This window comes from Pagrus major, chromosome 5 (assembly GCF_040436345.1).
Source record: "Pagrus major chromosome 5, Pma_NU_1.0".
Classification (NCBI taxonomy): Eukaryota; Metazoa; Chordata; class Actinopteri; order Spariformes; family Sparidae; genus Pagrus; species Pagrus major.
In genome coordinates, this window is record NC_133219.1 from 22,242,143 (window position 1) to 22,270,068 (window position 27,926).

Consider the following 27,926-nt stretch of genomic DNA (forward strand, 5'->3'; position numbering starts at 1 on the left):
TGTTGCAGTTGTGCGACAAACCACAGTAAAGTCCTTTAATAATAAAGATGTTTCATCTACGAAGGCTCTCACAATGTTAAGTCATTGCCAGTACAGACCTGACCTGGAAGATGAACTGTAAAAATACAGTATCTCTCCTCCTGTCTGTGTATTTTATGAGTGAAGTAGTCCAAAGAAAGAAAACAAGTCCTTGTTTATCACGATGAGTTACAGCTTTATTTCAAAGGTGGATCAATCAGCCCAACAGCGATCCACACAACCAGATCACATTACATTTCCCCTTCCAGAGCACCGACTTTGAACACAAAACTGTAGCACACCATACAGTCTATACAAAATTAAAAAAGGAGAAAGTGAGGAAAAAAAAGAAAGAAATGGAAAATGACCTCTCAGTTGTCCCCTTATACTCTGTCCAGGCTCCAGTGGCCATGAAATCTAAAACTGTGTTTTAGCGTCACACTAACCTTAGAGTTGGCACTTTATTGAGGCAGAGAGAAGAACAGAGAAGGGGACAGAAATTAAGGCAAAGGGGGGAAGTTTGTACACGTGTCTCCTTAAGAGTAAAAAGGGCAAAATCTGTGATTTTGAAATGTGAGACAAATAAAACAACAGAACAAGTTGTCCCTCCCACCCATATGAACATAGGCTCAAGTGTAAACTATAGCACCATTCATTGATGCTACAGTATTCACACGCATTGAGTGTATGCAGCATGGAAGCAGACATTCTGGAGAGATAGGAACATAGAGAATTATCAGGCACTGCCGTCGATCTCGTTTTATCTCCATCTCTTTAGCACCTCTGCTTCCACTGCTAACACAAATTCACTGAACATGCTTTCGGGGAGAAATACAGAAAAAGGAGTCACGATGTTTCCATTTCTGCACACTTATGACAACAGTCTGTCGTGCTGCCTTGAATGCAGCCGTTTTTGGCATGTTGACATCTGGTTTGGAGTTTTTGACAGGAACAAGGGCAGGAAAGGCACTTCAAAGTGTGGATGTCCCTTCAATTTCCTGGCGGTTCTGTCGTAAGCCCTAAAAAATAAAAAACGCCAACTGGTTGACTCCCTTTAAAGCTTTGAGTCCGCCAATTGACCAAAGGGGAATCTGAAAGAGAATATGAAGAAGACAGGGGCCTGGTTAGTGGCTGCTGGAAGTTTTGTCAAATAAACCTAAGAACTGAGATTCAATCTATGTGATAAAAGACTGATTCAATATTGTGAGAAACTTACAAAGACAAAAAAAGGTCCTCCAAGCTGTGAGATGTGAATCTAGCCCTCAATGGAGACCTCTGGAACAATGTGTCCATTCAGCGTCGCCTCTACCGACATCTCCACAGACTCCACGGCGAGCTGCATCTGACATGACATGTCACAGATTTCTGGCTTAGGCTCTTCTGACAGCATATCCAGACATGTCTGCTCAGCAGTGGCATCCTGGAAAGGAAAGGGAGAGAGAGAGGAGGTTAGGTCTAGATGGCTAAAAACACAGAAAAGAGTCAAGCAATAATAAAATGTTTATGTTTATGTTGAAATGCTAAAAGCCTGTAACTCACAATGATCATTTCCTCTGCAGGGGCAAGAACAGGAGCGGGCTCAGGCTCGGCGGGCGTCACATCCAAACATTCTGACTGGATTATGAGAGTGTCACTCACTTCCACAGTCTCCTAAATATAGCAAGCAGAGAGAGGCGCCGGTAAAAAAAAAAGCTGAGCATGAGAATTTGTACAAATAGATTGCGGTAGCTTTTCTGAGGCAGGATGCAAATAATATGCCAGTTTTCTTGGGACTTAAAAGATGTTGCTTATTAACTGTAGCAAATGGAGTCTGTGTGTATGATAAATTCCTTGTGTCGTTCTCACCGGCTCGACAGCAGCAGACTCAGCAATAGCGACCTCCACTGCTGAGGCAGATTCTGTGACAACAAAGTCGTCGACCAGGCTGTCAGCGATTTCCTGTGTGGCAGGAGTCTGGTGAGAAAAGACAAAAACAGGACATCTTCAGATTTTTGACGTACCAGCACACACAACGCGTAGACTCAATGAATTAGGGGGACTAATTAAAGAGCATCCCAGGAGAAAATGAGTTCGATTTATTAATAGTATGACCTAAACACTTGTGATTTCAGGTAGATCTATGTCTCGAATATAAAACTGTCACATAACATTTGGATTAAAATTGTTCAAGACTTTAGGATTTACCTCTTCCACTGTGGTTACGGGGGCATCAGCCTCCTCTACTACAGCCTCAGGGATGGTGACTGGCAGCTGGTGAGACAACAGATAGTGCCACGTCAACACATGCAGATGTACATTTTCTACTTTTGTAGTTGTACTGTTTATACCAAAGATAAACCTATTCATCATTAGCAAATACTTAAAATGTGCTCAAGCAACCATATGGTGTACATACCTCTGGGATTTCCACAGATTGGACAGGAGCATCCTGGAGTACACAAAACAAAAAGCGGGACACAGTGAGATTTTAGTTTTTGCTGCAGGTGTGTAAATAAAAAAACATTGCCAGTAAACTATGTAGCCATTGAGGAAGCTCTACTTTTTGCTTGATAGCCCAATCAATGAAAACAAATCACTCTTTTGAGCTGTGAGCTATTAAAAAGAGAGGGAAAAATAATCTCTTCTTTGTTTGATATTCAGACAAGCGTTTGCAGAAATACTCCTGAATGATTAATGATGGAAACTTCAACAATAACAACTGTTCCACACCACATGCTGCACACAACATGCAAGAGACGATCACAAAATAAAAATGTAAAAACGACATAAGTCAATAATGCACTTCTGTGTCATTTTGTGGCCTCGGAAGAAGATTAAAAAAGAGTGTTGAAGAGAGAAGAGGAAAGTTTTGTATCAATGTTGCACCTCTGTCATCGTAATTGGCTCAGCAGAGACTTCAGGTGCTTCTTCTTCAGGCAACACTTCGACTTCAGCGTCATCCTCTTCTGGAGCTGCAGGACTGACTTCAGTCACCTGTTCTGCCTCAGGTACCTCTGTGACAACCTGTTCCACCGATTCCACCACTGTTTCAATAACTGTCTCCTCTGCAGCGGCTTCTGCTTCAGGCGCCTCTGCCTCTACCTCTGGTTCTTCTGTAATGGCGACTTCTGCCTCAGCCTCGATGACTGTGTCTTCCTCTGCCAAGGCCTCAGCTTCCACTTCAGTCTCTGGCTCACAGACATTTTGTGTCTGCACATGCAAAATCAACACGGCACACATTAACAAACCATGCAGCATGCAACAAAGGAATGAGCAACGAAACATCCATGTGAATCAGTGAATGAATCGACCAGGTTCTTCTTAATGGCTGAGCGTATGATTCAGACTAATGTCAAATGTAGATGAAATTATACCGATGATACGACGATAATGTCAAACCATGCTGTCATTGGGAAGAGTCTTACCTGTTCTGTCTCTGTGGTTGTGACTGCTGTCTCCTCTGTCTGAATCTGGAGAATGAGACATAAGGACACACGTAAGCAAATGGATAAACTGATCGATCGATTGCTGTTGTCTCATTAAAGCCCTATTAACTGCAATATTAAGTTGTTTTCTTTCTTCATTTGGACAGTAATAAACACCAATGAGATCCTTTATGTGATTTGATCCAATAAAGTTGGTAAAAATGTTTTGCCCCTGTGAACCCCCTGAACCTGACATTTGTGTTTCATTGGACTTTTTTCTAGTAGGTGAGTTCCGTGTCACGTAAGAGAAAAAGACCTGAAGCAAAGTGTGGCTGTTTATAAGGTGTGAAGCTTACGTCAGACAAACTTTTCAACTGAAAGGTTTGTCTTTTGTTCAGTTACTGCTGCTATAAACTTACAAAACACGGGTGGAAACTCTGAGTTACTGTGGTTTCATGTAATGCATCTTTTGCACAGCTGTTCTGGTGAGACGCACAGACTGAAATGTGTTACCTTACACGCAGAGTTTCGCACTCAATGAATGCACTGTTTTGTGCTTTACATAAGGGCTGCATGGTTAGCCTGAATGGCAGCTAATCAATTAGATGGAAACTTGGGAAACTTGCGTCACTGCAACACAGGTTTCTGTTACTGCAGAGTGAGTCGTTTTTTAATTTATTTCCTCTGACAGCTCAAGCCAGTTACAGCACTGTACTGTAAGCTTCTGCTGACAAGACATGTAAACATGTCTCTGTGATAAGCTGCTCAAAAATCAAAACGAGTTTCACTTGAAATGTGTCACAGTGAGTTATTCTCATACCCGTTCACACCTGTGTAATCTGCCTCTGGCTTTTACCACAAAGATATGCTGCCTGAGCAAGTGGAGGTTAGGGGCCCAGAAAAGGGGTTCAGTGTGTGTTCGCAAGTTTGTGTGTGTGTAAAAATGAAATGCAAGTTTGTTACCTCAATCTCAGCAGGAGCCTCCACTGGAGCCTCAGCTGGGGGTATGACCTGTGGAGCGAAAAAGAGAGGGTTTATTCACGAGTCAGCAAAACAATCATGAAGATAAACATGTATGAAATCTAATAAAATAGAGCGGAGAGGGCAGGAAGTACATGTCATTAGGCACCCGGGAGTACATTAGCAAGCATTTACAGGCCATTAAAAATGTTTGCCTCTTGCCTGCTGATGCTATTATCCTGTTTTATTCTTTTAAGAGGTTGCGCTTTGGAAGCGGCACAAACACACCAGTCCAAAAAAATGTGCCCGCAGCAAACTGATCTTCTTCTCAACAGATCATCAGCCAAACTGTAGCTGTGACAGCCTCGAGGCATTTAACAGAGAAAAGCCAGTGAGAGTCTGAGCCAGTTTTACTGCATCCAAAAAAGTTCAAAAAATCAAATTGTGCTTTCACTTCCTACAAACACACATACACACAACCAGTGCGCACACTTTTCTCAGAGTACGCTTTGTGTGTGAGTGTAGCTGTAGCTCAGGAGGAGGGGAGGAACATTATACATCCTACAGGAATTTAACAACCAATTGCGTAACTGGACGCTGGTACACCCATTTCTCGCCCCCTTTTCTTCAAGACAGCGCTCATTTAGAAAATGTAATTATTCACCTCATTAAACTACCTATGTCACCAGGTCCTGACTCTAAAAACCCACACAAGCTCCAACATCTTTTTATCACATCTTTGTATTACTATTCAATTCTCATAATGATTAAAAAATGCCCAAAACACAACAGAAGTCACCATATCTTCCTCGCCACTGATTTACTGGAGCAGCTGGCAGTAGCCTAAATGGCCACTGGCGGCGGCACCCACTGTGCGTCCAAGTGAATTGAGCCATACTGGCAATCACATGGAGCAGCACATAAATATTGCAAAACCACAAAGTCGGACAGTAAATTATTTATATTTGTCTTGTACCAGCCTGTCCTCAATGTAGGACAAGTCTGGTGCATGCAGTCTGCTACTGCTAGTCGTTCATTCATCAAAATCCACAGAAAAACATCTTTGTACAGTAGGTAGTACAGTGTCAAAACTCTCTAAATGCTGATTACAGTCAAAGCTTCTTGACTAACTCCACCTTCTTCTCTGTGCTGCTCTAATGGGTGGTGAGGAATCCGGTTCCTCCTGGATTTTAACAGCCCCTGAACAAAAGCCAAGTGGGCAGAAATGCACGTATAGCGGAGAAGGGTAAATATATACTCCAGTTATATAGCCCAGGGGGGGATAGTATAGTATAGGGGGCGGACAGAAGGAGGAAAGGAAAGAAGGGGGGAGTTGGACTATAGGGCTTCCTTTGCTTAACAGGAAAACCCACACAGACACGTGCACACATAAATGTACATAAAGTATACACACCCCCTCCACTCTGTCCCAGCATCAGAACACTGTGTACCAAACTGATCTGCACACAGATCTTTCATCACCAGTCTGACTAAAAGACACATTCCAGACAAACCAGAGTGGATCTAGGATCAGTCACTTTTTAACCCATAGAGGACATAATGTACCTGCACTCTAATTATTCCTTTCTTCCAAACAAAACAACTAAAAATAAAGAAAAACTTTTTTTTTCAACAAAGGTTTTTGTTAAATCATTTTATGAAAAGTATGAAAGAAGAGTCATCACAAATGCAAAGGAAACATTTTTAACCGAAAAGGGAGCAAAAATGTATGGCTCAGCTAACAAAGCCCTACAGTGCCCCGAAAGCAAACCCATAAAAGTTGCCTGTAAAAGTGGGAGGGAGGGAAGCGACTGCATGTGTACATACATGTGTGTGGAGTGTTTGGGGGGGGCTGGGTCCCCTCACGTGCTTCGCCATGAGGTGATAATTTTTCCAACCTAGTCCAAAAACGTTAAAGAGGGTCACTTTACACGTCTTTGTCACCCTCTATTTTCTCTCTCGTGTCAAATGTGCCAAAAGCAAATATGCTTACTAATCATTTGTAAGCATGCTATAATGAACATTTTCATTGTCAACAAACTGACAGTGAACGCACCTCAAGTCATCCCTCAGCTAGAAACCTGTCACATACTTTAACAAGGTTGTGGCAGCTGTCTGTAAGCTCCTTCTCAGAGCACCAAATACCAAAGGCTAAACTACACAACTACACACAGACACAAACTTCTACAGACAGATGCCCCCCCTCCCCAACTCCCAGCAACTCATAACCCACCTTCTCCTCCTGTGATAAAAAGGGGGACACATGGGTGAACGAGTGCACGTGCTGAGAAGACGAGCTAAGAGAGCCTATAGGTTGCCATAAGACAAGAGGAGAAGAGAGAAGGAGAGAGAAGTGCAAGAGGGAGGGCGGAGGAGAGGAACAACTGGTGGGAGGGAAGGAAGGAGTGATGAGGGAGAGTGAATTTACAAGGGAAAAGAGGGGTGAGGGACTGAATGGGGGAGGAGTGGAGGCCTGCAGGAGGACAGAGGGAGCAAGCTGGTACAAAATGTTCAGCCTCGGCAGGAGCCACACCCACTGTTGCCTCAGGCCACAGAAAAATGAAACACACTCAGTAGGTCCGGGTGGATCGGGTGGTGGGTTCGCACTCACCTGAGTCTCCGTGGTGACACCCAGAAGCGGAGGGGCCACCTCTCTTTCGTCCCAAAGCCAGCTGAATATGAGCCCCATTTCTACCTGCTCTATCACCTATCGACCAACTGACCGCACGATATGCCAACACTTTCTTGCAGGACTGTGGCCTTAGGTGTGTAAGTTGACTGTGAGCAAAGTCAAATCTGAGAAAAGTTCATAAAACAAAGCAAGTAAAATGTTACCTGCACCATTTATTTAACCTCCTACTGTAAGTGTGTGCAGTGATATCCAGGAATGACTAAATTTCAGAGTGTCTGTGCGTGTCTGAGCTGAATCTGGCCCATCTGTGAGTGAGAAGGAGCGGAGAAGAAGCAAAGCAAGAGGGGAGGAAAAAGGGAGTCCGTCGGTTGGTGGGAGGGAAGCATGAAGGTGGGGACACGTGGGGTTGGGGGGATCTGGACGTGGTGACCCGAGGATTACTCGCCAACAACCATCGACAGGGAACCTTCATACACTCACATGCACACTAACACACATGTGAGCACATACATGTGCACCATATGTGGTCGTGACTCAGTCGCAAAGCGAAGACCATAAATTTAGTGCCTGTATGTGTGTGCGGGTGCATGAGCGGTGAGTCAAGGCACACAGATGTACATGTATGTGCTGTGTGCGGCTTTGTGTGTTCGTTTGCACATAGCCTGCAGTCTACCAGCTGAAACAGAACATTCTGTTCCCAAATGCGCACATGTTAGCTTCATGACAACAAAGATCATTTGTCCTTTTTTTAACTAGTCAAGGAAAATGTATAGATTTGGAAGGTGAAAACAATTACTATTTAGTGACTTTTCTTAATTTTCTTTTGGTAAACAGCTTCTTTCAGGCAAAATGCAGTAAAAGTTACAGCTTTGCTAAAATAAAAAGCCAAAGGCCAAGCATTTCTAGAACTACAACTGAGGCCAAACAGCAAGCTTTTTCATCCCATTCACTAACTTCATTGACTTTAAAACTCAAAACCAACGTCATTGATCGAATATATTACAAGAAAATTGTGTATCATCCAAAATAGCATTTGGAAATCTCTTCCTTTAGCACAATGATAAAATGAAAAAGTACATCATGGTGATAACTACATATGTTAAGAGGGCAAACTCCCTATTTTTCTCACCAATAAAAACATTTTAATTCCAAAGAAAACCTACTCAGTAACACAGACATTAAGGGATGCTGTATAATGACATCTCCCACTGATGGAGCCTACAATCTCTCCCACTCTGCACCTCGTTGCTAAATGGAACACGTTGTTCCCTCTGTCGACCCACCCCCCACCAAACCTGCCTCCCTTCTCCCATAAGGACCCAGACACACAGAACATACCATTTGACCAAACAGACTCTAATCTGGTCGTTCAAAAAACCAAAACCAACATAGTACTATATACAGAAACAGCCTGTAACCATATGCAAAATTGGAGCCTACTAAAGACTATTTCTTAGTCAGGACATTTACACATAACAAGCACCTAACTGGGCCAAAAAAATAAAAATACCCTTCCCTGGCAACTGCATGCAGTTTTAATGAAGGCACATGGTGAACCCTGTGCGACTCATTGCAACAAGAAGGAACCAACTTGGTGAGCTGTCTTGGTTGATTCACCAAAGAATCAAACAACATGTTTTGAAATCTAGTTGCTTCAGTTTTGCTCACCATGCCTTATTGCACAATATTACCCAGTTCAAAATCTACACTCAAAGTAAATGGCCTTTGAGGAGCCATCACACCAGACGTACAGAGGAACCTTAGACTGATATGTTGGTTTAGAGGGTTGGTCTAGAAGAAACCCATTAGTAATGATACTCTTAATTAATCTTACCTCAGTTTCTGGTTCTGTTTCGGGAATGATAGGTTCAGCCTCCTCTACAATCTCAGCTTCAACTACAGCGGGCTCTGCTGGTGGAGTCTCAACAACTGGTGCTTCTTCAGTGACCGGTGCTGCGACTTCGACCACGACTTCTGCTGGAGTCTGTTCCAACACCACAGCCTCGGGCTCTGGTGTCTCTACCTCGACTGGGACGGGCTCTGCGACAGGTTCTTGTACAACTGGTTTGAGTTCTACTTCAAGGGTCTCGACAACAGGGGTCTCGACAACGGGGGTCTCGACAACGGGGGTCTCGACGATGGGGGTCTCCACAACGGGGGTCTCGACGATGGGGGTCTCCACAACGGGGGTCTCCACAACGGGGGTTTCCACAACGGGGGTCTCCACAACGGGGGTCTCCACAACAGGGGTCTCAACAATGGGGACAGCGATGGGAACGGCTTCTGGGATCTTTACTGGAACTGGTGCTGGCACTTTAGCAGCTTTCTTCGGGGCTGCTGCAGGGGGCGCACTCACTGCGATCCCGGGGCTTGCTTTGACCGGTGGGTTGGCTGCATGCTGCTCTTCAAGCGCCCTCCTCTGGGCCTGCTGTTAAGAGGAAAATGCGCAAAAAAGACTGGGTTAGTGATATGACTATTAAAGTTTCTTTGCATGCATTGATCTTGCAGCTATGGCTCATTCTGTCGCGGAAAATGATATTGGCTCAGTTTTATGTATGTAGAGTAAACTGTTAGATAATAATGGTGGGCCTGGTGAGATATTGATATTACATTATCATTGTGATAAGAGACTATTACAATATAATAGAAAAAAAAAACAGACACAAAAAGAGGTTTAGGGGTATAAATGCTACTGATGCCCTCATGGTGTTGACTGATGTTGTTGTCAGTCTGAGCTTCGTCCTCGCACATTTCTGTCTGCAGGAATACCGGACATGCCATCCCTGCCCGATCCAACATGTTTTTCAGCTCAGGACAAAACCCCCCCGGGCTTTGATGGGAGGTTTTAGGAGTGCAGACCACTCGAGGGAGGGGCTGGGTAACTGGGAGTGGGCCCAGCAAAGCTAGTTAGATAATGGGGGCTAATTAGTTGAATCAGAGCAGTCCTGACAGGTCTGGTGAAGCGGGAATGGAAACCGTGCGAGTCAGCAGCACTGCTGGATGCCCAGGGGGCCAGACAGTGGGCCTAATCACATCATAATCAGGTTATAATCAGGTTACAATCACTCGCCGAAAATGCTTTTGTTAGGCCGACAGCCAGTAAGGCATTCGAGACCGATGCTGTAAGCCAATGTGGCATGTGTGTGTAAGTTCATGTGTCCGTGCCTGTCCATCTAGCCACCGTCAAAACAACCCCTCCCTTTGCCTCGAGATAGCTCGCTGTCTAGAAATACAAACCTCACCACCACAGAGTCAAATAAAAAGTTCAATTAACCTAAGTTGTTAATTGGAGAGAAACACCAAAGTGGGGGCTCTTAAATATAAAGGCATGTGTGGCTGAAGATAAGCTCGACTCCTTTAAGTGTCCTGCAGCTCCTTCCCTTCCTGTGCTCTGATACCTCTGAGGGGACTGGTGATAACACAGAGCTGTAAGTCATTTCAGGGGCCGTTTTTATCAAAGTGTCGCTGGCAGAGAGAGAATCAGAGAGATTGTGCAGACTCCAATCTGGCAAAACTAAGGCAAGACATTCCTCTGGTGCACACACTACCAAATACAGTTGTGTGGCGTTGAGTCGCGGACCGGCCAGGCGGACAGGCTTAAGGAGGAGGAGGAGGAGGAGGAGGAGGAGGAGGGAGGGAGGGGGGGTGCCTGAGGAAGAATGCCACAAACTCTATACTGAGAAATCATCCCAGAGCCAGAGGACTGAGCCTTTAATGGTGAAGCAAGAGATGTTTTTTAAGTTGAAATAAGATTATAGAGCAATTACTTATTATAATAAGCACTGATTGAGGAGAGTGTTTGGTGGTGGAGTAACCTCTGCCCTCTGAGACATTGGAACTCCAGTGTTACTTTCTCAGTCGTTATAGACCCCTCCCCATCTCTGTCACACCCACTTCTTCTCTTTGGGCACTCAATGTTCAGAAGTTAAATTTCTCCCAGTTACCTAAGAGAGGAGAGGGGCGGGACCGGAGTCAAATATGCCAATCATCAGGTCAACGCTACCGCTTCAACGTCTTGAATTACTGTTAAGTAAGTATAGTGAACGTGGCATTTTTCACGTTTAATGATAAGAAAGCACAGAGGTGTACGGCTGAACCAGGACTTAACCATTTCATGCAGCGCGCACGTGGAGCGCGGGAGCAAAGCCAAGGAATTTCTTTGCGTCTTGTGCAGAAAAAGCATATTTACTGTCGTGTTAGTGAAAATTATTCTATCATTTTGGTCGCGTATCTTTGGTACAACTTTCATCTTTGCGAGGTTTTACGCACGGAGCGCTCCTCGGAGATGAGTGCGTCACCGGAAAGGAGACAACAAAGCGAATGTGTAATATAAAAACAAATATTTCAATGAGGAGAATTAACACAACCGGTCGTACAAATTAGAATAAAAACATCCTGTGGTTTATATCTTTTTGTTATGATTCGGCGCTCCTTTAAAAGTTGACTTCGGTCACACGCGCGCACCCTTCATCAACACTACGCATTTGTATTTCCAAGCATCAGCATCAGCATCAGCAATCACTATGGGTCAGGATACAAACAAGGCTTTGAAATTTGGAGAAAAACAAAATTAAAAGATCATCATAACTTACAAAAACAACATTTGTTTATCAACATTTCCTCATTCTGAATAAAGTTCGACAGACTTCGGGTACGATCGTGCTGAGAATAAAAAAACCTAGCGCGAAGAAATAGAGCGCCTGCGACCACTTACCACCCTCCTCATGCGACGCTTGTTCTTCTTCCTCTTGCTGGGCATTTTGATGTGTGCTGGTGATAAAAACAAGACAGAACCGAAGAAATGCAAAGAGCAGAGTGGCAGCGTGGACCCTCCGGATCTTTATAGAGCCCCCGGTCCCTCTGTTACCTTTGAACCGAACCTATGGGAGCACTGGGATGAAGGATGGGGGGCGTGGAGAGACAGAAACACCCCCCGCCTAACACTCGTGCACGTGCACGACGGCTCAGTGAGATGATTGTATCAGTACCTATTGGTTGGATGGTGGGATATATTATGCAACCACTCCATCAAAGCAGAGAGGGAGAGAGTGAGTGGCCCACGCTCTTTCAGAGTGCCACACCCCCTTTTCCTGGATCAGTTAGAAATACTTTCTGGCTCGAGCACATGGCAACAACTGCATCTTCTCCATATACTTTCTTACTATATGTCTGCAACATACAGAACATAAAGCATGCCACCATTCATGTAAAGCCTTATTCTTGAGAGGAAAACACACACACAAACAGTAAACAGCAAAACAGTGTGTGCCTCTGTCAACTCTTTTGAATTCATTAAAATGATGGAGCCAGAGAATAGTATTCATTGTGTGCATCTCATCCGGAGAATGAAGAGAAAGAAAACATGCACACATGTTTACGCCCAACGCCCCCCTGCACCACATCTGCTGTGAGCGCCCATTGTCTCCAACTCCTTTCGTAAAGCCATACTCGTGCATAATTACAGCAAAGAACAAGGGTTGTGTCATTCATTGTCCTTATGTTGTAAAAGAAGCAAGGAGCTCGAATAAAAATGTTTCTACTCCACACAGGCTGTGCAGTTTCAGTGTGCAGCTGAACTGTTCTTTACATACTGTGCTGACATTACACAACGTGGCTGTCTCGCCTGAGGGCTTGAAACTTGATTTATCCCTCAACAGTGTGAGTGGAGTGCAGATGGATTACATTCATACATTACTTCTACATGTCACCAGCATGTACACGTTGAACCGGTGATCTTTCCATTATAGTCACTGTAGCTGGAGTAAACTTCTGCATGACATCTGTCACTATGACCTTCGGGTTACTGTAGTGGCTTTAACCAGTAAGTTACCAAGCAGCAAATCTTTGAGTTCCTTACAGTTCCTTTGTTTCAGTTCCTTACAGAAGCAGTTGCTGGCAATGACATTCTTGCTCTCAGGCTCCCTCTAATGATGCTCGTACAAAATGTACTAAAGAAAATAACACGAGTAAAATGAGGAATGAGAAAAGACAAACATGGTGCAGGAGTTAAAATATATGAATAAAATGTAATATAGATTTTATGTTGATGAAGGTTCTCAGTCACCCAGGTCATGGTAATACTAAGTGCTGTATCATAGGCAACTGGACTTGTTTCAGTTTCTTGAAGACGTTTCACCTCTCAGCCAAGAGGCTTCTTCAGTTCTGGTACAGATTTTTAAAAATAGATGAGTTTTTCCTCTAAACAGTCGTTCTTTTAGGACATGACTCACACATAGCTCTACATTTTGGTCAGTCTGCACTGAGCTTAACACCAACATAGCATTCACTCATGCTTACAGTTATCACACTAATGAGAATTCAGTCATTAGATTTTGCAGTATGTTAAATTGAAGTGTTGGCTAAGTGGGAAATTGTGACCTGTTTCTGACTGGAGCATAGCAATGCAGCACACACACACTAAAATATATATATATTTTCTTTCTCTGTTTTTTATGTTTTGTGTAGTCAGTTTTGTAGCACAAGGAACATGCAGTCCTGTAAATGCTACCATACTACATTCTTTCTTGATGAAATCAACAAGGACAAGTACACCTACACCGTGTTGGGCAAGTGGAAATAATGGACTTCTAGTATCATTTGGATTATGACTATTTTTGGAAACTAAATGTTCGAATTCAAAATCGTATTTTAATGTAATTATTCTAATCTAAGCTGAGGGAGACCTTTTATAAGCCTTTTAGATTTTGGGCCTTCCTTTCATTTTCTGTTTTCATTTACAGTTTTGTCAGTGTTTAACAAAAACTAGAGCTGTGATCACTTTTAAATGGACATGTTGTGTAATCTTTTCTGTTCATTTAAGTATTGCATATCTGTGTCACAGTGATATTAATCTATAAATAAATTAATATAAAAGTAATTTTTTGTGTGTGCGGGTGATTTAGGGTTTATTTTGATGTCTATGTCTGGTTTCGAACATGCTTAACATAAAGAGTAACTAAATTGCTCTGTTTTTGTAATTTGCAGTCTGTGTTGCAGCCATCACATTTGGTACCAAATGGTTCAACCGCTGCCAAAAGGGCGCTGCTTTGTGATGTTAAACACTAATCTTGTTAACTTGTGTTATATTCAAATTGGTACAGGCGTAAGAGAGGGGTATGATCACCTCACCTCGCTATTTTTCTTTGATAAGACTTGCTTTGTACTTCTTCTTCTATTAAGTTGTTGATTATACTGCGTGTTTAGTGATCAACAATTAATCACACAGTGTTGCATTTGACTGAGTTGATAAATTCACAGCAGAGCAATGTCAGTCAGACAGGAACAGTTGCTGACGACAGTCAAACTTGGGCTCAAAAGAGTTTTTTAAGAATTATTTACAATTAAATAAATAAATTCAAGGAGGAAGACTGTTATCTATCATCCTCATCACATCAGTCTAGTTATTATCTGTGAATGCAAAACATGAAGTGATCAGTCTGTCACAGAAGTATTCAAACTATCTGTTACATTATTGTATCGCGTTGCATCCAGCTTCACACCTCCACCACCCAACCAATCTATCCCTCACCAGTGTGGAATTTCCTGAATGGCTATATTCCTTCTGATTTGACTGATTGGGTCAATGCAAAAGCTGTTCTGATCCTAAAAGGAGATCATCTCACTAATCATTCATTGTGAGTTAGGATCCAACATCGTTACTGTTACTATTATCTTAAGAAATGATGGAAAACAATCTTAATTTTAGTTTGACCACTATGCATTTAAGACCTTGCAGCATGCACAAAAAAGGAGGTTTTGTCAAGCTAAAGCTCAAAATAAAGTTTGTCTAAATAATCAAATATAAAATGCAGCAGTTTCCTGTGCTGTTATCAGTTAAAACTTCAAGACTTGGGTTATCTATTCATCAGTCTGTCTATACCATGAGCACATGTGTACGTTTAAAGTGGCTGCTGCTGAGCACAGTCAGTAAAGCAGGTTTTTCTGGTCATATGCTACTGAACGGTTAATAGTAGTGCCAAGTCAAGCAAAAGTAGGCCTCGCTTAAGAAGAAATAGTGCATTTATTTCTGGGCTAAACTGCAGTTTTTAACTTTACACTTAAGACAGGGTTTGCCTCATCACCACTGTGATCTTAACCCAGAATACAATGGATGGTGTCGTCACTGATTACGGGGCTGATTGTGTTTATAAACATGCTTCAAACATGCATGACTTAAATACTATCAATGTTCCAATCTTGTCTTCAGGGCGGCGATGGAGACATAGCAATGGATAACCCCCCTCTTTCTTTAGCCTGCAAAAAAAAAGTGAAGAAAAAAAAAAGACAGGACACACCCAGCTGCAATTGATCTGCTGTTTACAATGCAAATATTCAGATGATAGCTGATGCAAGACTGATCGCATGTCTTGCAAACAGTCAGATCCTGGAGAATGTGTTTGAGTTGCAAATGGCATTTGCCAGAGGTGCAGCATGTTAAAGAGGTCGCCTGTTGGTGTGAAACGTTCCTCAGCGTGGCCTGTTCACTTGTGAGTGTGAAAAATGCCCTCAGACACGAGTCATTCAAATGATGAAATAGTAGCTGATGGAGCTGGTGAAAAGCTGTAGATCTGTTTCAAATACAACAGAGGATGTTGAGCCTGTTTTACTCATAGTTCATGGTAAATTATTGTGAATATACAGCATGTGTGACAGGGGAAAAAAATAGAGGGGGGATAAAACTCCTGTAAATACTTTTACGACAGTTTTTCCAAGATGTGTGTGTCTGCTGGGGGATTTTGTGTTGTACCGAGGCATCATGAAGGCTAATATTGTGCTGAAACACATCAGCTGGTCAGCAAGGAATCACCGTCTTTAAATAGACGTATGATGTTAACTTGTGCTGAACTGGGTTATCACACACAGACACACACACACAGACACACACACACACACACACACTGGAATGTTGTTCATCAACAAACACCCCAGGTCAGCTCTATAGTTACCACCCCTGTCCCAGCAATGCAAACACACACAAAGACAAAGACTGCGTAAATACCTCATTTTAGATTTGGAATTTTCAGACTTTTTGTCCCGAGAAACTGCGGCCTCAGTTGTTTAATTCACACTGGGGAAAGAGGCTGTTTTCTACTCAGCAGCGATGTAGATGGTCACTTTATTTGGTGGGGGCTTTCTTACTAATACTTTGTGTCTTTTCGTGGTAAATTGTGACTTTTTTAAAAAACAAAAAACTTCTGAGATGTTATTTTTGGATGAGACCAGAGAGGACTACATACTGTCTCCAAGCACCACTGTGAGGCTAAATAAATAACATTTGCAATCCACTAAGCATGCTTCTCAAAACAAGAGTTAGAAAGTACTTTAGGGGGATGAACTTCACTTCTCCGAGCTTTTACTTTGCGCAGAATTCCAATATTCCAAAGATTTGTGGGCAGACTGTGTCAATATTCACATTTTTTCATCTCTGTAAAGTGGGACAGTGAAAACCCTTGGCGATAAACAAATTTCTGATGAAAGATGATACCCCTTGAACTCAAACCCTTGACCCCACCCTCTCTAGTGATACCAACTCCCACCAATTCCTGTGACCCCTGACCTTTCTGAATACCACCAACAGCAGCCAGCCCACCCACTTACACAAACAGACAGAATCTGAAAGGTGCCACTCTGTTTTTTTCACATATTTTTTTTTAACTTTCAGAATTTTAGTTATTTTGCTTTCAGGAGGATTTCAGTTGCAGTTTAGGGTTAGTCAGATATCAGCGATTGCTAGGACGGGTAACAACTTGGGGGGGTAAAGTGTCATGACTTGATCATCATGACACCACCTTAATGAAACCCCAACAGTCTGAAAAAAAAGTCCCAATTGGGCCAAAAGTCCATGACTCCAAAGGTATATTGTTCTGAAAATAAACACTCTTCCTGGAGATTTTTTGTGTCAGGACAGAAAGATAGCTTATGAAGGGCAAACCCCTGGCAGATTCAGCCACATGGGCAGGGGGTTTGGGTTAATGGGCCGTTGAAAAACTTGGTATGGCACCAGTTCATTACCTGCTTGATCCAGCTGATCGGCTCACAGTAGTTTACAACCAGCTTGGTCAGCTCATAACATCCACTACCATACCAATCAGGCTCATGGCTTACCTTCTCAGTCAGTGAAGACATTTCCAAATCAATCCAACTGCTTCTTGTGTCGGTTTTTGTTTACTTAGCCCGAGTAAGCCCCTGTATGTTTCTCACTAACTAGATTAAATGACACCAACAAGAAAAGAGAATAAGAAATAGTAATGCCCCATTCAATAGACAACAATTACATTCAATAACAATCAGATCCAGTGAATTTTTGTTGTAGAGTTGGTAAACGTGAGGTTAGAATCACTGCACAGTGGATGAACATGGTTGCTCACACAAGAAGAAGATTAAAAACAGACCACAGCAGTTACATTGAGAAAAGTAAGAATGAAAGATCAAGAAAACCTGCAGCCTGTGGATGGTGTCACTAAAATCCTGATAGGGCCAAGGACCTCACACCGCTCAACATATTGTATGTTAGCATTTATGTGTTGATGAAGAGTCACAGTAGTAATGGAGGCTGTACAAAAATAGCAGTTCAGGGACTCACTGTGAGTGAGTGTATCGTCAGACAGTGTAAAGCTTCGTCAGACAGTGTAGTGCCAGGGACTCTCCAGCGTGTATTCATATCACAAAGCAGTGGGGGAGGGGAGGGGGACTAAAGAGAATGGGAGGAAGGTAAGGAGAGACATGGGTCATCTTAGTAAAAAAAATATAAAAAGCAACTGTGCTCAGCGATCATTCAACAGAGAACAGACATACATACACAAACATAGACAGACAAACACAGTCTCCTGTCTCTCCTCTCTTCTTGCTCTGAAACTGTTCTTCTTTGACCGACACGCTCACATGCACGGACGATAAAGCCTCCCATCCATTCCTTTGTATATTATCTGTGCTGCCCTCTGTGTGCAGCCCCTCGGGGGTTTCTCCATCTAAATCTATTCCAGGATCCCTCGTGTCTCTTGCAGACCAGCGGTATTCAAACTCGGATTCACCAGAAAACTTAAACAATCTGCTTTCTTTTCTCAATAAAAATCAGATACTAAATTAACTCCACTTGAGCTTAACTGTTCTTCCTTTGTTTGTTTCCAGAACGATCTGTTTGTTCGTCTGTCTGTCGGCAGGATCTCTAAGAAAGACACTAATGAACAGATTTCTTTGTAGTTAAGTGGGCAGACTGACCTCTTAAACCAATGCTTGAAGTGCCCACATGTAGGTCATTTTCGACGATACATTATTCAAACCAACAGAACAATGTTTTGAATTGTAGTCCAGATCAGTCTGGCCAAAACAAATCCAGCTCAACGATAGAGAAAAGTGTAAATTATGGTCAGATCATCTACATTTCCCTTTGCTGTAGTAGTTCATGCATGCAACGTGTATTAGGGTTTGAGTGTTTATCTCAATATTGATATGAAAATGCAGCAGATTTCAGTAAAGAGCCACTGGATTAAGCAAATACAAAATCATTTTTTAAGGACTCATTTTGGCTGTAACTATGTAAAGATCCTGTGTGATATGTACTGTATCATCTCCAATCATTTTATCAGACCAAACAGTTTTACCTGAGTGTGAGTGTGCGTGTGGAAAAGCAAAAAAACAATTTCTCTGAAACAGCAAGGGTCAGCATGTGTTATAGGGTAGGGCTCAAAATAAATTCTTCCAATCCTTGCGATAAAGACACTCTTTGAAATGTAAATAACATATGTGTATGCACATGTGTTTACGTTCCAGAATAACTGGACATATATGCATAAAAAAGTAGATATACATATGGTTGAATGCACAATACTGTATAGACACATGGAGAACATGGAGGGAGCCATGCATGAGGAAAGCGGAGAGATGGGGGGATGGGTGTGAGGAGAGAAAAAGCCATAAAGTGTGTAACCGTGGGCCTGAAAGAGAGAGAGACGGACACAGAGAGTAAAACATGGTGAGAGGGAGTGGAGGAAACGGGGAGAGGAGGGTGGGTACAAATGTGAGACAGAGCACATGGTACACCATGTACATACAGTAGAAAAGGAGAAGTTGTTTTTGATTTCAGAGGTTATTAGTCTGAATACTTTGTGGTATGAAAGGTGCCACGCAGAAACACTCAAGGTGTCCCCCTAAATATTTTTCAGTGATTTTTAAACACAAATGTGCACTTTTAAAGACAAGAGCCGACTTAGAAATATCAAAACATTCAAAGCATGTAAGGAGTAAATGTCCATTAATGAGTTTGATTGCGATATAACAATACATTTCCTGATACATTTGGTGTGATTGAATGGAAGTCTAATGAGAAAGAAAAAGGTGAAGACATGTGGGGAAATAGGTGATCCAGATGACAGCCAGATTACAGAATGATGCAGGAGTGTGACGTCACTCGTCCACCCAATCAAGCTTGTATTACTCACTTGCGCCATCAACGTTCTGAATCATACTTTACTTGATAACCTCGGGCACATTTCCAAAGTCAATACTTCTTTGGTACAGAGTCAAATCACCATACAAGGGCTGCTTTGCCTGTGTGCATGGGCCAAAATCACCGAGCTGTTAAATGGCTCACAGTAGTAACATATAAACAATAAGATAGTGGAGGTCATAATCATCACTGTAATAAAGATGTTAGGTATTGATGGTGTGTTTTTAGAACTAATAATAAAAAACTAATAATAAAAACAATAAACTTTATTTATAAAAGGAATAAAAGCGATAAAACAGGCAAAATCACTGAAAAAGAAGGGGGGGTAATGCAAAAATAAAACTGAAATAAAACTTAAAAGAATAAAATCAATAAAGGATGATAAGAAGACGACATCACATCAAATGAATTAAGAACCGATAAAAAAAAGATTATGGGCAGTAAAAAGAATAAAGGACAATAAATAGATGAAAAATAACAAATGAAAGCAGTAAAGGACGGTAAGAAAAAAGACATCACAGGGGAGGAATTAAAACAGATTGATAGACTAAGAGCAGTAAAAGGAATAAAAGATGGAAAGATGAAAAATCACAAAAGAAGGGTGACTTCACAGGAAAGCAAGTTCATAAAAGTGGGTTTTAAGAGGTGATTTAAAATAAGTTACTGTTATATGAGATTTCTTTTCTTTTTTCTAAAATGTTGCTGTCAAGCTGCCATTGAACAAGAACTGCCTTGTAACATAAATAAAGACATAGTGTCCGCACGCTTGGCCTGTCTACACACTCACACTGCCCTCTAGTGTTTAATTTGCACTATAAAGCAACATTTCACTATCTACAGACTATTCTAGCAGCCCTCGCTCCCCACTAACAAAACCCTGTGAGCTAGAGGGAGGTAGAGAGAAAAAACTTTACAAAAGAAAAAGAAGAGAGGTGACAGGGTGTAGCTGCAAACCACAGCACATGTTTTCCATTTATGGGTTTTTCTAGTTTCTGCTGTGGAAGCTGCCAATAATGTCATATTGTCTCCCCTGGACTAACATGTTTGTGATGTGTTCTCAATGACAGGAAGTTGTGAAAGTACACTCTTAAATTAGCACAGGAAGAAAGATGTTAAGGGATTTAAGACACACACCCTGTGCTGTGTAAGTGATAGCATAGCTCAGTAAAGATATGTATAAGAGGAGATGATTTCCCCTTATGGAAGGCTGGCAGACGACACCACATCCAGTTGCCTTAAAACAGAGAGAAAGGACACGTTGAAGCCCCCTTGACATATCTAGGATTACAGATCATGTGTAAATGTCTGGGACACATGTTTGGGGCACATGTTACTCTGACCATGTGTGGCTGTATGTCAGCCTGTCTCCACAATGTCGGCGATTGTTGCCATTCTGCAACATACTCTGACTTTCTTCTTAACCAGTGCAGCACATGAGGAAAAAGAAAGAAAGAAGAATTGATGGATGAGAGTATGAGATGTGAATCATTTTTAATGAGAAATTTGAAACATGAAATGTGATTAAGAGTTAATCCAAGCCCCTGTGCGTGTGTTTGCAAGAAAAAGATATCCCCACAATTTCAGTTACATGAATGTCTTTGAATGCAACAACAAGTAGTATCTGATTTATGATTCTCCACAAACTACATTTAATAAACGCAAAACTCCTGTTTTCATGTTGATGCAGATTCTCATTCATCCAGGTCAGGGTAATTCTAGGTGCTATATCGCAAAGCACAAGGACAACAATGTACACATCTTGGCCAGAGAAACCAGACGGTTTGAAAGAGGTGTTAAATTGGAACAACCATCGTTGAACAGAGGACGTGGCCTACAACACTACATATCACTCACTCACAATGCTGTCCTGAGTTCACTCGCCCGAGGGACACCCATTCACGCCTGGACCCACCTAGCCCTAATGACCCACATGAATGCCGGTTGGGTCAGCGACTCACATGTGGCTCTAATGAGTCACACGTGACCTTAATGACCTTAAGGGTTCACACCTACACGTCAGCCGGCAACTTCATTCCAGTTAGTTAGAACTGAAGAAGCCTCTTGGATGAGAGGTGAAACGTCTCAAGAAACATAAACAAGTCCAACTGCCTACAATGTAGCACTTACAACTTCTGTTTTTGGTCCCAAGATCAACTTTTTCTGTGCACACAAAAGGCTCATTTCTCTCAAAATGACCAGTTATAGGCACTCCTCTATCGTGCTGTTTAATTAGCCACTTGATGAGACGCTCCTGTCAGGTGAATGGATTTTCTCGGCAAAGGAGAAGTGCTCACCACCACTGATTTAAACAAATTTTCTTCTAAAGAACTTAGAGAAATAAGTCCAACTCATGCAAAATAGGAGCAAAAACAAAAGTTTTGCCTTAATATTTTTGTTGAGTATAGTTTGAAAGACTTTTCCATGTAACTTTCTAAGTGAGGAAAAACAAATCGTGAGTGCATAATGAAGAAAAATGTGCACATAGAAGAAGGATCTTGTGAATTCATTTATTATTCATTTATTTGACAGTGAGGACTCTTACCTGAAGAATTTTCTGGCTAACGTGTATACAGTTGGTCATAGTTTTGGTGCAATAGTGGACTCTGCTGGACAAGTCTTGTTGAAATTGTGCAATAATACAATAATATTTTGCTTATTGCAAGGTTTTTAGGAAGGCTCTTGTGCATACATGTTAATACACAACAAAGAGTTCAGTTACAGTGCTGTATTTATTGTTTACTGGAAAAACATTAAAGCCACATATGATAATATCATCATTATGAACATCTTATATTTACATGGAAATATAGTACAAAATTAAATGTATTCAGATACATTAGTATATGTGTGATATTACAGACGTATCTTGGAGTGACACACATTTTTGTCATTCTATCCAGATATCTGTTAGTAGACCAGCTACTATATGTATCATATACATCTTGTCCTGAGATTTAAACCATTCTGATGTGCAATTTGCTCATTTACACTTTACATTGACAGTGTTGTCATTGTTTAATTAAAGTTTTAAATAAAAGTCTCACACAGAAAAAGCAGCTCTCTTGGTTTCAGAGCAGGCTGTTTAAACAGTATTTTGTCATCTGTACTTTTCACATCATTTGGTACAGACTTTAGATACAGCACACCTCTGACCTTAAAATACAGCTTTCAAGCTTTCACGTAAATACAATGAGACCCTGGAATTAAGCATTACATGCGTCTAGTGTCACCAAAAGAGTGACAACAGAGAAAAGAAGAAAATAAATTACGTATAATCCAATTTCAATCCTGAAAACAAGTCACCGTCAAGGCTTTCAGAAAGTTGGTCTTGATTTAAATGCAAAATGAATACATCATTCAGCCACTTAAAATAACTGCTACATCCAGTGTGTCATTATATATTACACATAAACTAAATATTAACGAGAAAGCGCTCAGAGAGCACACACATTCCTGAGGCTGAAGGATCTTCAAAACTTATCATTTTTACAAAAGATCATCTGGATCTGGATCAGAATTTGCATTAAAATCCGCACAGTGATAGACTGATCCTGAGTAGATGATACTGTCCATGATTTCTGGCAAATATCTAAAATCTGTCTGTGAATATTTCAGTTTTAATACAAGGGTAAAGGAAATTCCATTAAATTCAATTACGATGTTGTTCCACCATGAACTAAATATATCCAACATTTTATAAAATAATTTGTGTGAAGAAACTGGTGTGAAAACATTTAAAGAAAAATCTGTGCTGGCACTAATACATATTGGTAAAAGGAGTCCTCCAAAAACAACACACATTTGTCATATTTTAGGAGACATGAACCAAAACAATGTGCTTCATAAATAGCCACATGGTGGCACCACTGGATTCACATTTGCACCTGAATTAACAATAAATTTCACGAATACCTTTAAAGTGTTTTTTGAGATACCCTGCAAATTGAAAAGCTGTAATTGCAAACGAACACGACCAAAAGCATAACCTCCTTGTGGGCAACAATACCAGCAAGAGAAATTATGCACACAGATCCCATTTTAACAATAATCATGCATGGAAATATAATCTATTTTGGGTCTTAAGTGTTTGGCTCAGAGAATATCCTGTATACTCTCTGCGGTTTTAAAGACCCTGTGTGTTGACATCATATTCATTTTACCACAATAAAAAAAACACACACAATAAAACTAATTATAAGCTCCAGTACCAGCTCACTGTAGTCCATTAGGCAGTCCTATAATCGAGACTGTCCATGACGTCAACATAAGCACAGCGTTGTGGTCCTGGCTTATTGTTGTGACCGTGTTTGTGGTTGAACCATGTCTGTGTGAGGTAGGGGTGGTGGGGATGGAGGTGGTGGTGGTGGTGGCGGTGTGCTGGGATACCCAGGAGCGTTAGATTCTGTGTATGCAGGGGGAAGATCATCAGGCTTAAAGCCCAGCTGAAACACACAGGAAGAAGAACAAAGTTAGAATCTAAATGCTATAAAATACACACTGAGGTAGATTTTATGTGTTATTTTTGCTGTGAATTTGCCTGAAGGCAAAATAGGACAAGATCTGCTGCGTCCTGGTCTGACTGGTTTTCATTTTGTATCATATGGCAGCCTATTGGTGCCACGCCACAAAAGAAAAACAAATCAGTCTCATGTAACAACGTGTGTAGTTTATTGTTATAACAAAATGATTTTAATTTAACATGAAATATTTTCACATTATTACATCATAAAAACTTACCACAAACTTTTCTTGTTATAACAATATACTATTAATCATGTATGACATGAAACGTTTCATTATATTAAGTGATGATTCATTGTTGTAACATAAAACATTATGATGTGATAATATAATAATAAACATTTCATGTATTAAAATGTATTGTTAGAACATAACATTACCTTACAACGTGATAATATAATGAAAAAATGTGTGGTTACAACATGAAAATATCTTTTCTAGTGAGAAAATACCTGTAATGTTAGTGTTGTTATCATGTGAAACGCTTTTTTTTAACAATAAATTATCATCTTGTAATGTGAAACATTTAATGTTTTTACGAGATAACTTATGTTTATAACATTAAAATGTATGACGTGATAATGTCACATGAATATATAATCTAAAAACAGAAAAATAACATGTTAGTAGGTGAAAATATCTTGTTATAATATGGAATGTTTCATGTTATAACATTAAAACTTATTGTGTTAACGGGATAATATCTTCTTAATGGGAAAATATCTTCGAATATGAAACATTTTATGTTATAACAATGAATTAATCTGTTATAATGTGAAGTGTGAAATGTTATAACAAGAGTAGTAGTGTATTGTTATAACACAAAAGTTTTTACATTATAATGTTATACTGAGTTTTGTTTTATAATCACCTCATTATAGGCAGGTGGGGGCGCACAGTAAGCAGCAGTGCTGTATCGTGGTGGTGATTGGACCTCCTCGCTGTATCGAGGCAGCCTTAAATGGTTTTCGCCCTCTGACACATTTCTGGGGAAGGGGATGAAAAATATCGGATTATGGCGCACTTCCTGCTCATTGCGCCTCCACAACTCCCTCTCTATCTGCTCCTCCCTGAAACGACTGCAAGCCCTGCAGAAAGTCGTGCAAAACAAGATGGAGAGGCCGAAGCCCAGGATGCCCAGGAAGATCCTTGGAAAGGAAGAGGAGAAGGGTGAAAATAGTGAGAGAGAGTGTGGGAAACACATACATATGGTCTTAATCATTATTGCTAAAGGAATAGTCATGACTATTAAGTTTGAATACTTTTTAAATGTTGTGTTTAGGGTCCTGGAGGTCCTGGGCCCTGTTAGAGCTCAAAGACATACTGGTTTTATTGTTTTATTGATACTACTTTATTGACGTAGATGTGCTCATAAAGATAAATGATGACCTGTTTCAGGGAGAAAATGACACTTTGCTACTGTTTATGATTTCAGAGACCACGGCTGTATGGTGAAATGAGGGATTTTTTATGCTCTGTATCTGTGACAGTACCTTTTGCACAACACAACCCCTACCAAATCCCATATAAGTTTAATTACATTTCTGTTACTGTAATTTTACGACAGTTTGGTCATAAGAGGGGTAACACGGGTTTAACAAACAGCCCAGGGCGTTGACCGGGCCTCCAACTTCCGCAGATCCCAATCTGATGGAGCATCTGTTGGACGTGCTAGATCCATGGAGGCCAGCCCCATTAACAATTGAAATAGTGCAAACACCATTTCACTGCATCTTTAGACTAACCTAAACACTATTCATTCACTTGATCCATTACAGATTTACTCAAACCTGGCTGATATTGAAGCTAAGGTAGAAGGCAACTAAGGTAAAAAAAAAAAAAAAAAAAAGTTAAATAATGTTGCTTTAAATGAATTACCAAAGAAACATTAAAAACAATGACTTACTCTAGAATGAACTCAGATGGCATCCTTGGCGCTGCGTGAATAAACCTTTAATGGACCAAAATGGACGTATCAGATGCAGAAACCACAGAATGAACCTGAAGGGGAAACAGGAAGAACACTGCATATTAATTTTTGTCATCGATTGCATGCTTTACTTATCTAAAAATTGTATTTCTATGATTATCAACTAGAGTTTCCACATCTTTATTCTTCCTTGATCTCTTACATGAATTATACTTTGAACTTGAGACCCATAAATGTTTTGCCAATTTTAATTGCCTGTCTCAACTCTTACTGGGAAACAGTTTGTCCTGTAGTTACCTCATATGGTTTACAATCATTCAGTCTACCTGAACTAGTTGGTGTTATTATGCAAAGGTCTGGTGATAAGATTTGTTCCACTATGCTTTGAAACCAATCAGGTGAGCAACAGCCTTAGTTTATGGTGTAAAAGAAGGTCAGAGACATTGGTATCAGTGGTCTGAAATAAATTTAACATAAAACTTTTCAGCTGGGTTGAGCAGGTTCTTCTTTCTCTTTACCAATATCGACCTTTTAAAAAACAGAAACATCAAGCTGAGCGGAGGGCTGTTCTTGGCTCATAAAAAGTTGATGTTTAAGAGATGCATTGTTTTCACAGGACATCATTTCTATCAAAGGAGGGTTGGGCAGGTTCACATTAACACCCTGAAAGATGTTCCAGACACAGTCCTTATGTGTCCCATCATGAGTCATGCACAGAGACTAGACTGAACTGGGTTTGCCTCAGATACCACTCCTACCTCATGATCACAGGTGTTCATCAAAATTACCATCAGCCACAAATAAAAACTGACCTTTAACCTTTTGCCTACTGTACTTTTAGTCAGTGGTGGATATAACAAAGTACATCTACTCAAGTATCGTACTTGTATTTCACTTGAGCATTTTATATTTTTTGCTTGTTTATACTTAAATACTTACTAAAACAGCTTGAATTGGCTTTGTGTGTTGTGTTTTTGCATAATCATGTCCAATGCTTTTTTTAACTGAACTCTTTCAGTATTTCATTTTATCGGTCTTAGTGTTGTGTGTTTGGGACTATGTTGTTTTAATTGTCTTCTAGCTTATCTGTGTTGTATTTTATTTTATTTGTACAAGCACTTTGTAACCTTGTTAAGAAAGGTGCTACATAAAGAAAGATTTTTATTATTCTAATTATTAGTATTACATTTGACATGGAATATTGCACATTTCACTCCGATATATAAAGTTTGGTAGTAAAAATTAGCTTACCCTCGCCAGCTACAACACTAATAGCAATGTTATAGCCATAATAATTGAACAATATATTAGTTTATGATACAGAAGGACTACAATAAAAGGGTAATCACAAATAAGTACTTATTTTTACAGTGTGATTGCACTACTTTTATTATGTAAGAACATCAAAGTACTTTGTCCTCAACATGATATTGAATCTGTACTCAGAAAGGAAACAAAAACACTATACATAATTTTAGGTGGTCAAACATCACCACTTTATACATGCTGCATAGATTCTTAATACAAAAACAGGCAAACAAAAGAGCGCAAAAATCACGAGAGGAAGGTGAGGTCAAAATTCACACGCACATGATCAGCGAGCACATTGGAACAGGGCCCCGGTCTGTAAATACTGACTAAACAAATAAACAGCTCCCAGTATGATTCATTTGAGATACTTTGATTCCATTCAATTTGATTTGATTAGAAATTGAGCTGTAAGTTTAATAAAAAAGGAAGGAGAAGCAGAAAGACAAACTTCAGGCTCTTACCTCCAGTCCAGAGACGACTCTCCTCAGGTGTACAACGGTGAGGGAAAAATCACTGGAGCAGAGTGCAGTGGGTGTGCTCATGAGGAGGCGGTGTGTGTGTGTGTGTGTGTGTGTGTGTGTGTGTGTGTGTGTGTGTGTGTGTGAAATGCGTGTAAGTGAGTGCAAAGCCCAGCATGTACAATATATAAGCCCCTAAAACCCCCTTTGGAAACTGGAGTATTTTTTGTATGTCAGCAGTGTGTTT

At 40.8% G+C, this 27,926-nt stretch overlaps 2 protein-coding genes across 2 annotated transcripts; both read right to left on the reverse strand.

Annotated features, from left to right (window-relative positions):
• Positions 1–231: 231 nt before the first annotated feature.
• On the reverse strand, positions 232–11,793 carry LOC140996345 (uncharacterized). The gene is made up of 11 exons (XM_073466719.1): positions 11,729–11,793; positions 8,849–9,442; positions 4,386–4,433; positions 3,423–3,467; positions 2,884–3,207; positions 2,414–2,446; positions 2,203–2,268; positions 1,864–1,971; positions 1,558–1,668; positions 1,235–1,438; positions 232–1,109 (listed from the first exon to the last, which is right to left on the reverse strand). Exons 1-10 carry the CDS (start codon positions 11,771–11,773, stop codon positions 1,274–1,276), a joined length of 1,539 nt encoding a protein of 512 aa, XP_073322820.1. The 5' UTR covers positions 11,774–11,793; the 3' UTR covers positions 232–1,109; positions 1,235–1,273.
• Positions 11,794–22,169: 10,376 nt separating this feature from the next.
• Positions 22,170–27,755, reverse strand: LOC140996301 (uncharacterized). The gene is made up of 4 exons (XM_073466657.1): positions 27,683–27,755; positions 25,887–25,981; positions 24,852–25,128; positions 22,170–23,901 (listed from the first exon to the last, which is right to left on the reverse strand). The coding sequence occupies exons 2-4, from the start codon at positions 25,907–25,909 to the stop codon at positions 23,749–23,751; spliced, it is 453 nt and encodes a 150-aa protein (XP_073322758.1). The 5' UTR covers positions 25,910–25,981; positions 27,683–27,755; the 3' UTR covers positions 22,170–23,748.
• Positions 27,756–27,926: the final 171 nt, after the last annotated feature.

What these genes read in the sequence shown, in the direction of transcription:
- LOC140996345 (XM_073466719.1), bottom strand. Translation starts at nt 11,773, where the DNA reads ATGCCCAGCAAGAGGAAGAAGAACAAGCGTCGCATGAGGAGGGTG. An exon ending in AGGCTCCTGCTGAGATTGAG is followed by an intron (nt 3,468 to 4,385) that starts GTAACAAACTTG and finishes CTCATTCTCCAG; the next exon opens with ATTCAGACAGAGGAGACAGC. An exon ending in CAACCACAGAGACAGAACAG is followed by an intron (nt 3,208 to 3,422) that starts GTAAGACTCTTC and finishes TTGCATGTGCAG; the next exon opens with ACACAAAATGTCTGTGAGCC.
- LOC140996301 (XM_073466657.1), bottom strand. Translation starts at nt 25,909, where the DNA reads ATGCCATCTGAGTTCATTCTAGA. An exon ending in CCATCTGAGTTCATTCTAGA is followed by an intron (nt 25,129 to 25,886) that starts GTAAGTCATTGT and finishes TTCCTTTCCAAG; the next exon opens with GATCTTCCTGGGCATCCTGG. An exon ending in CCCCACCTGCCTATAATGAG is followed by an intron (nt 23,902 to 24,851) that starts GTGATTATAAAA and finishes TGTGTGTTTCAG; the next exon opens with CTGGGCTTTAAGCCTGATGA.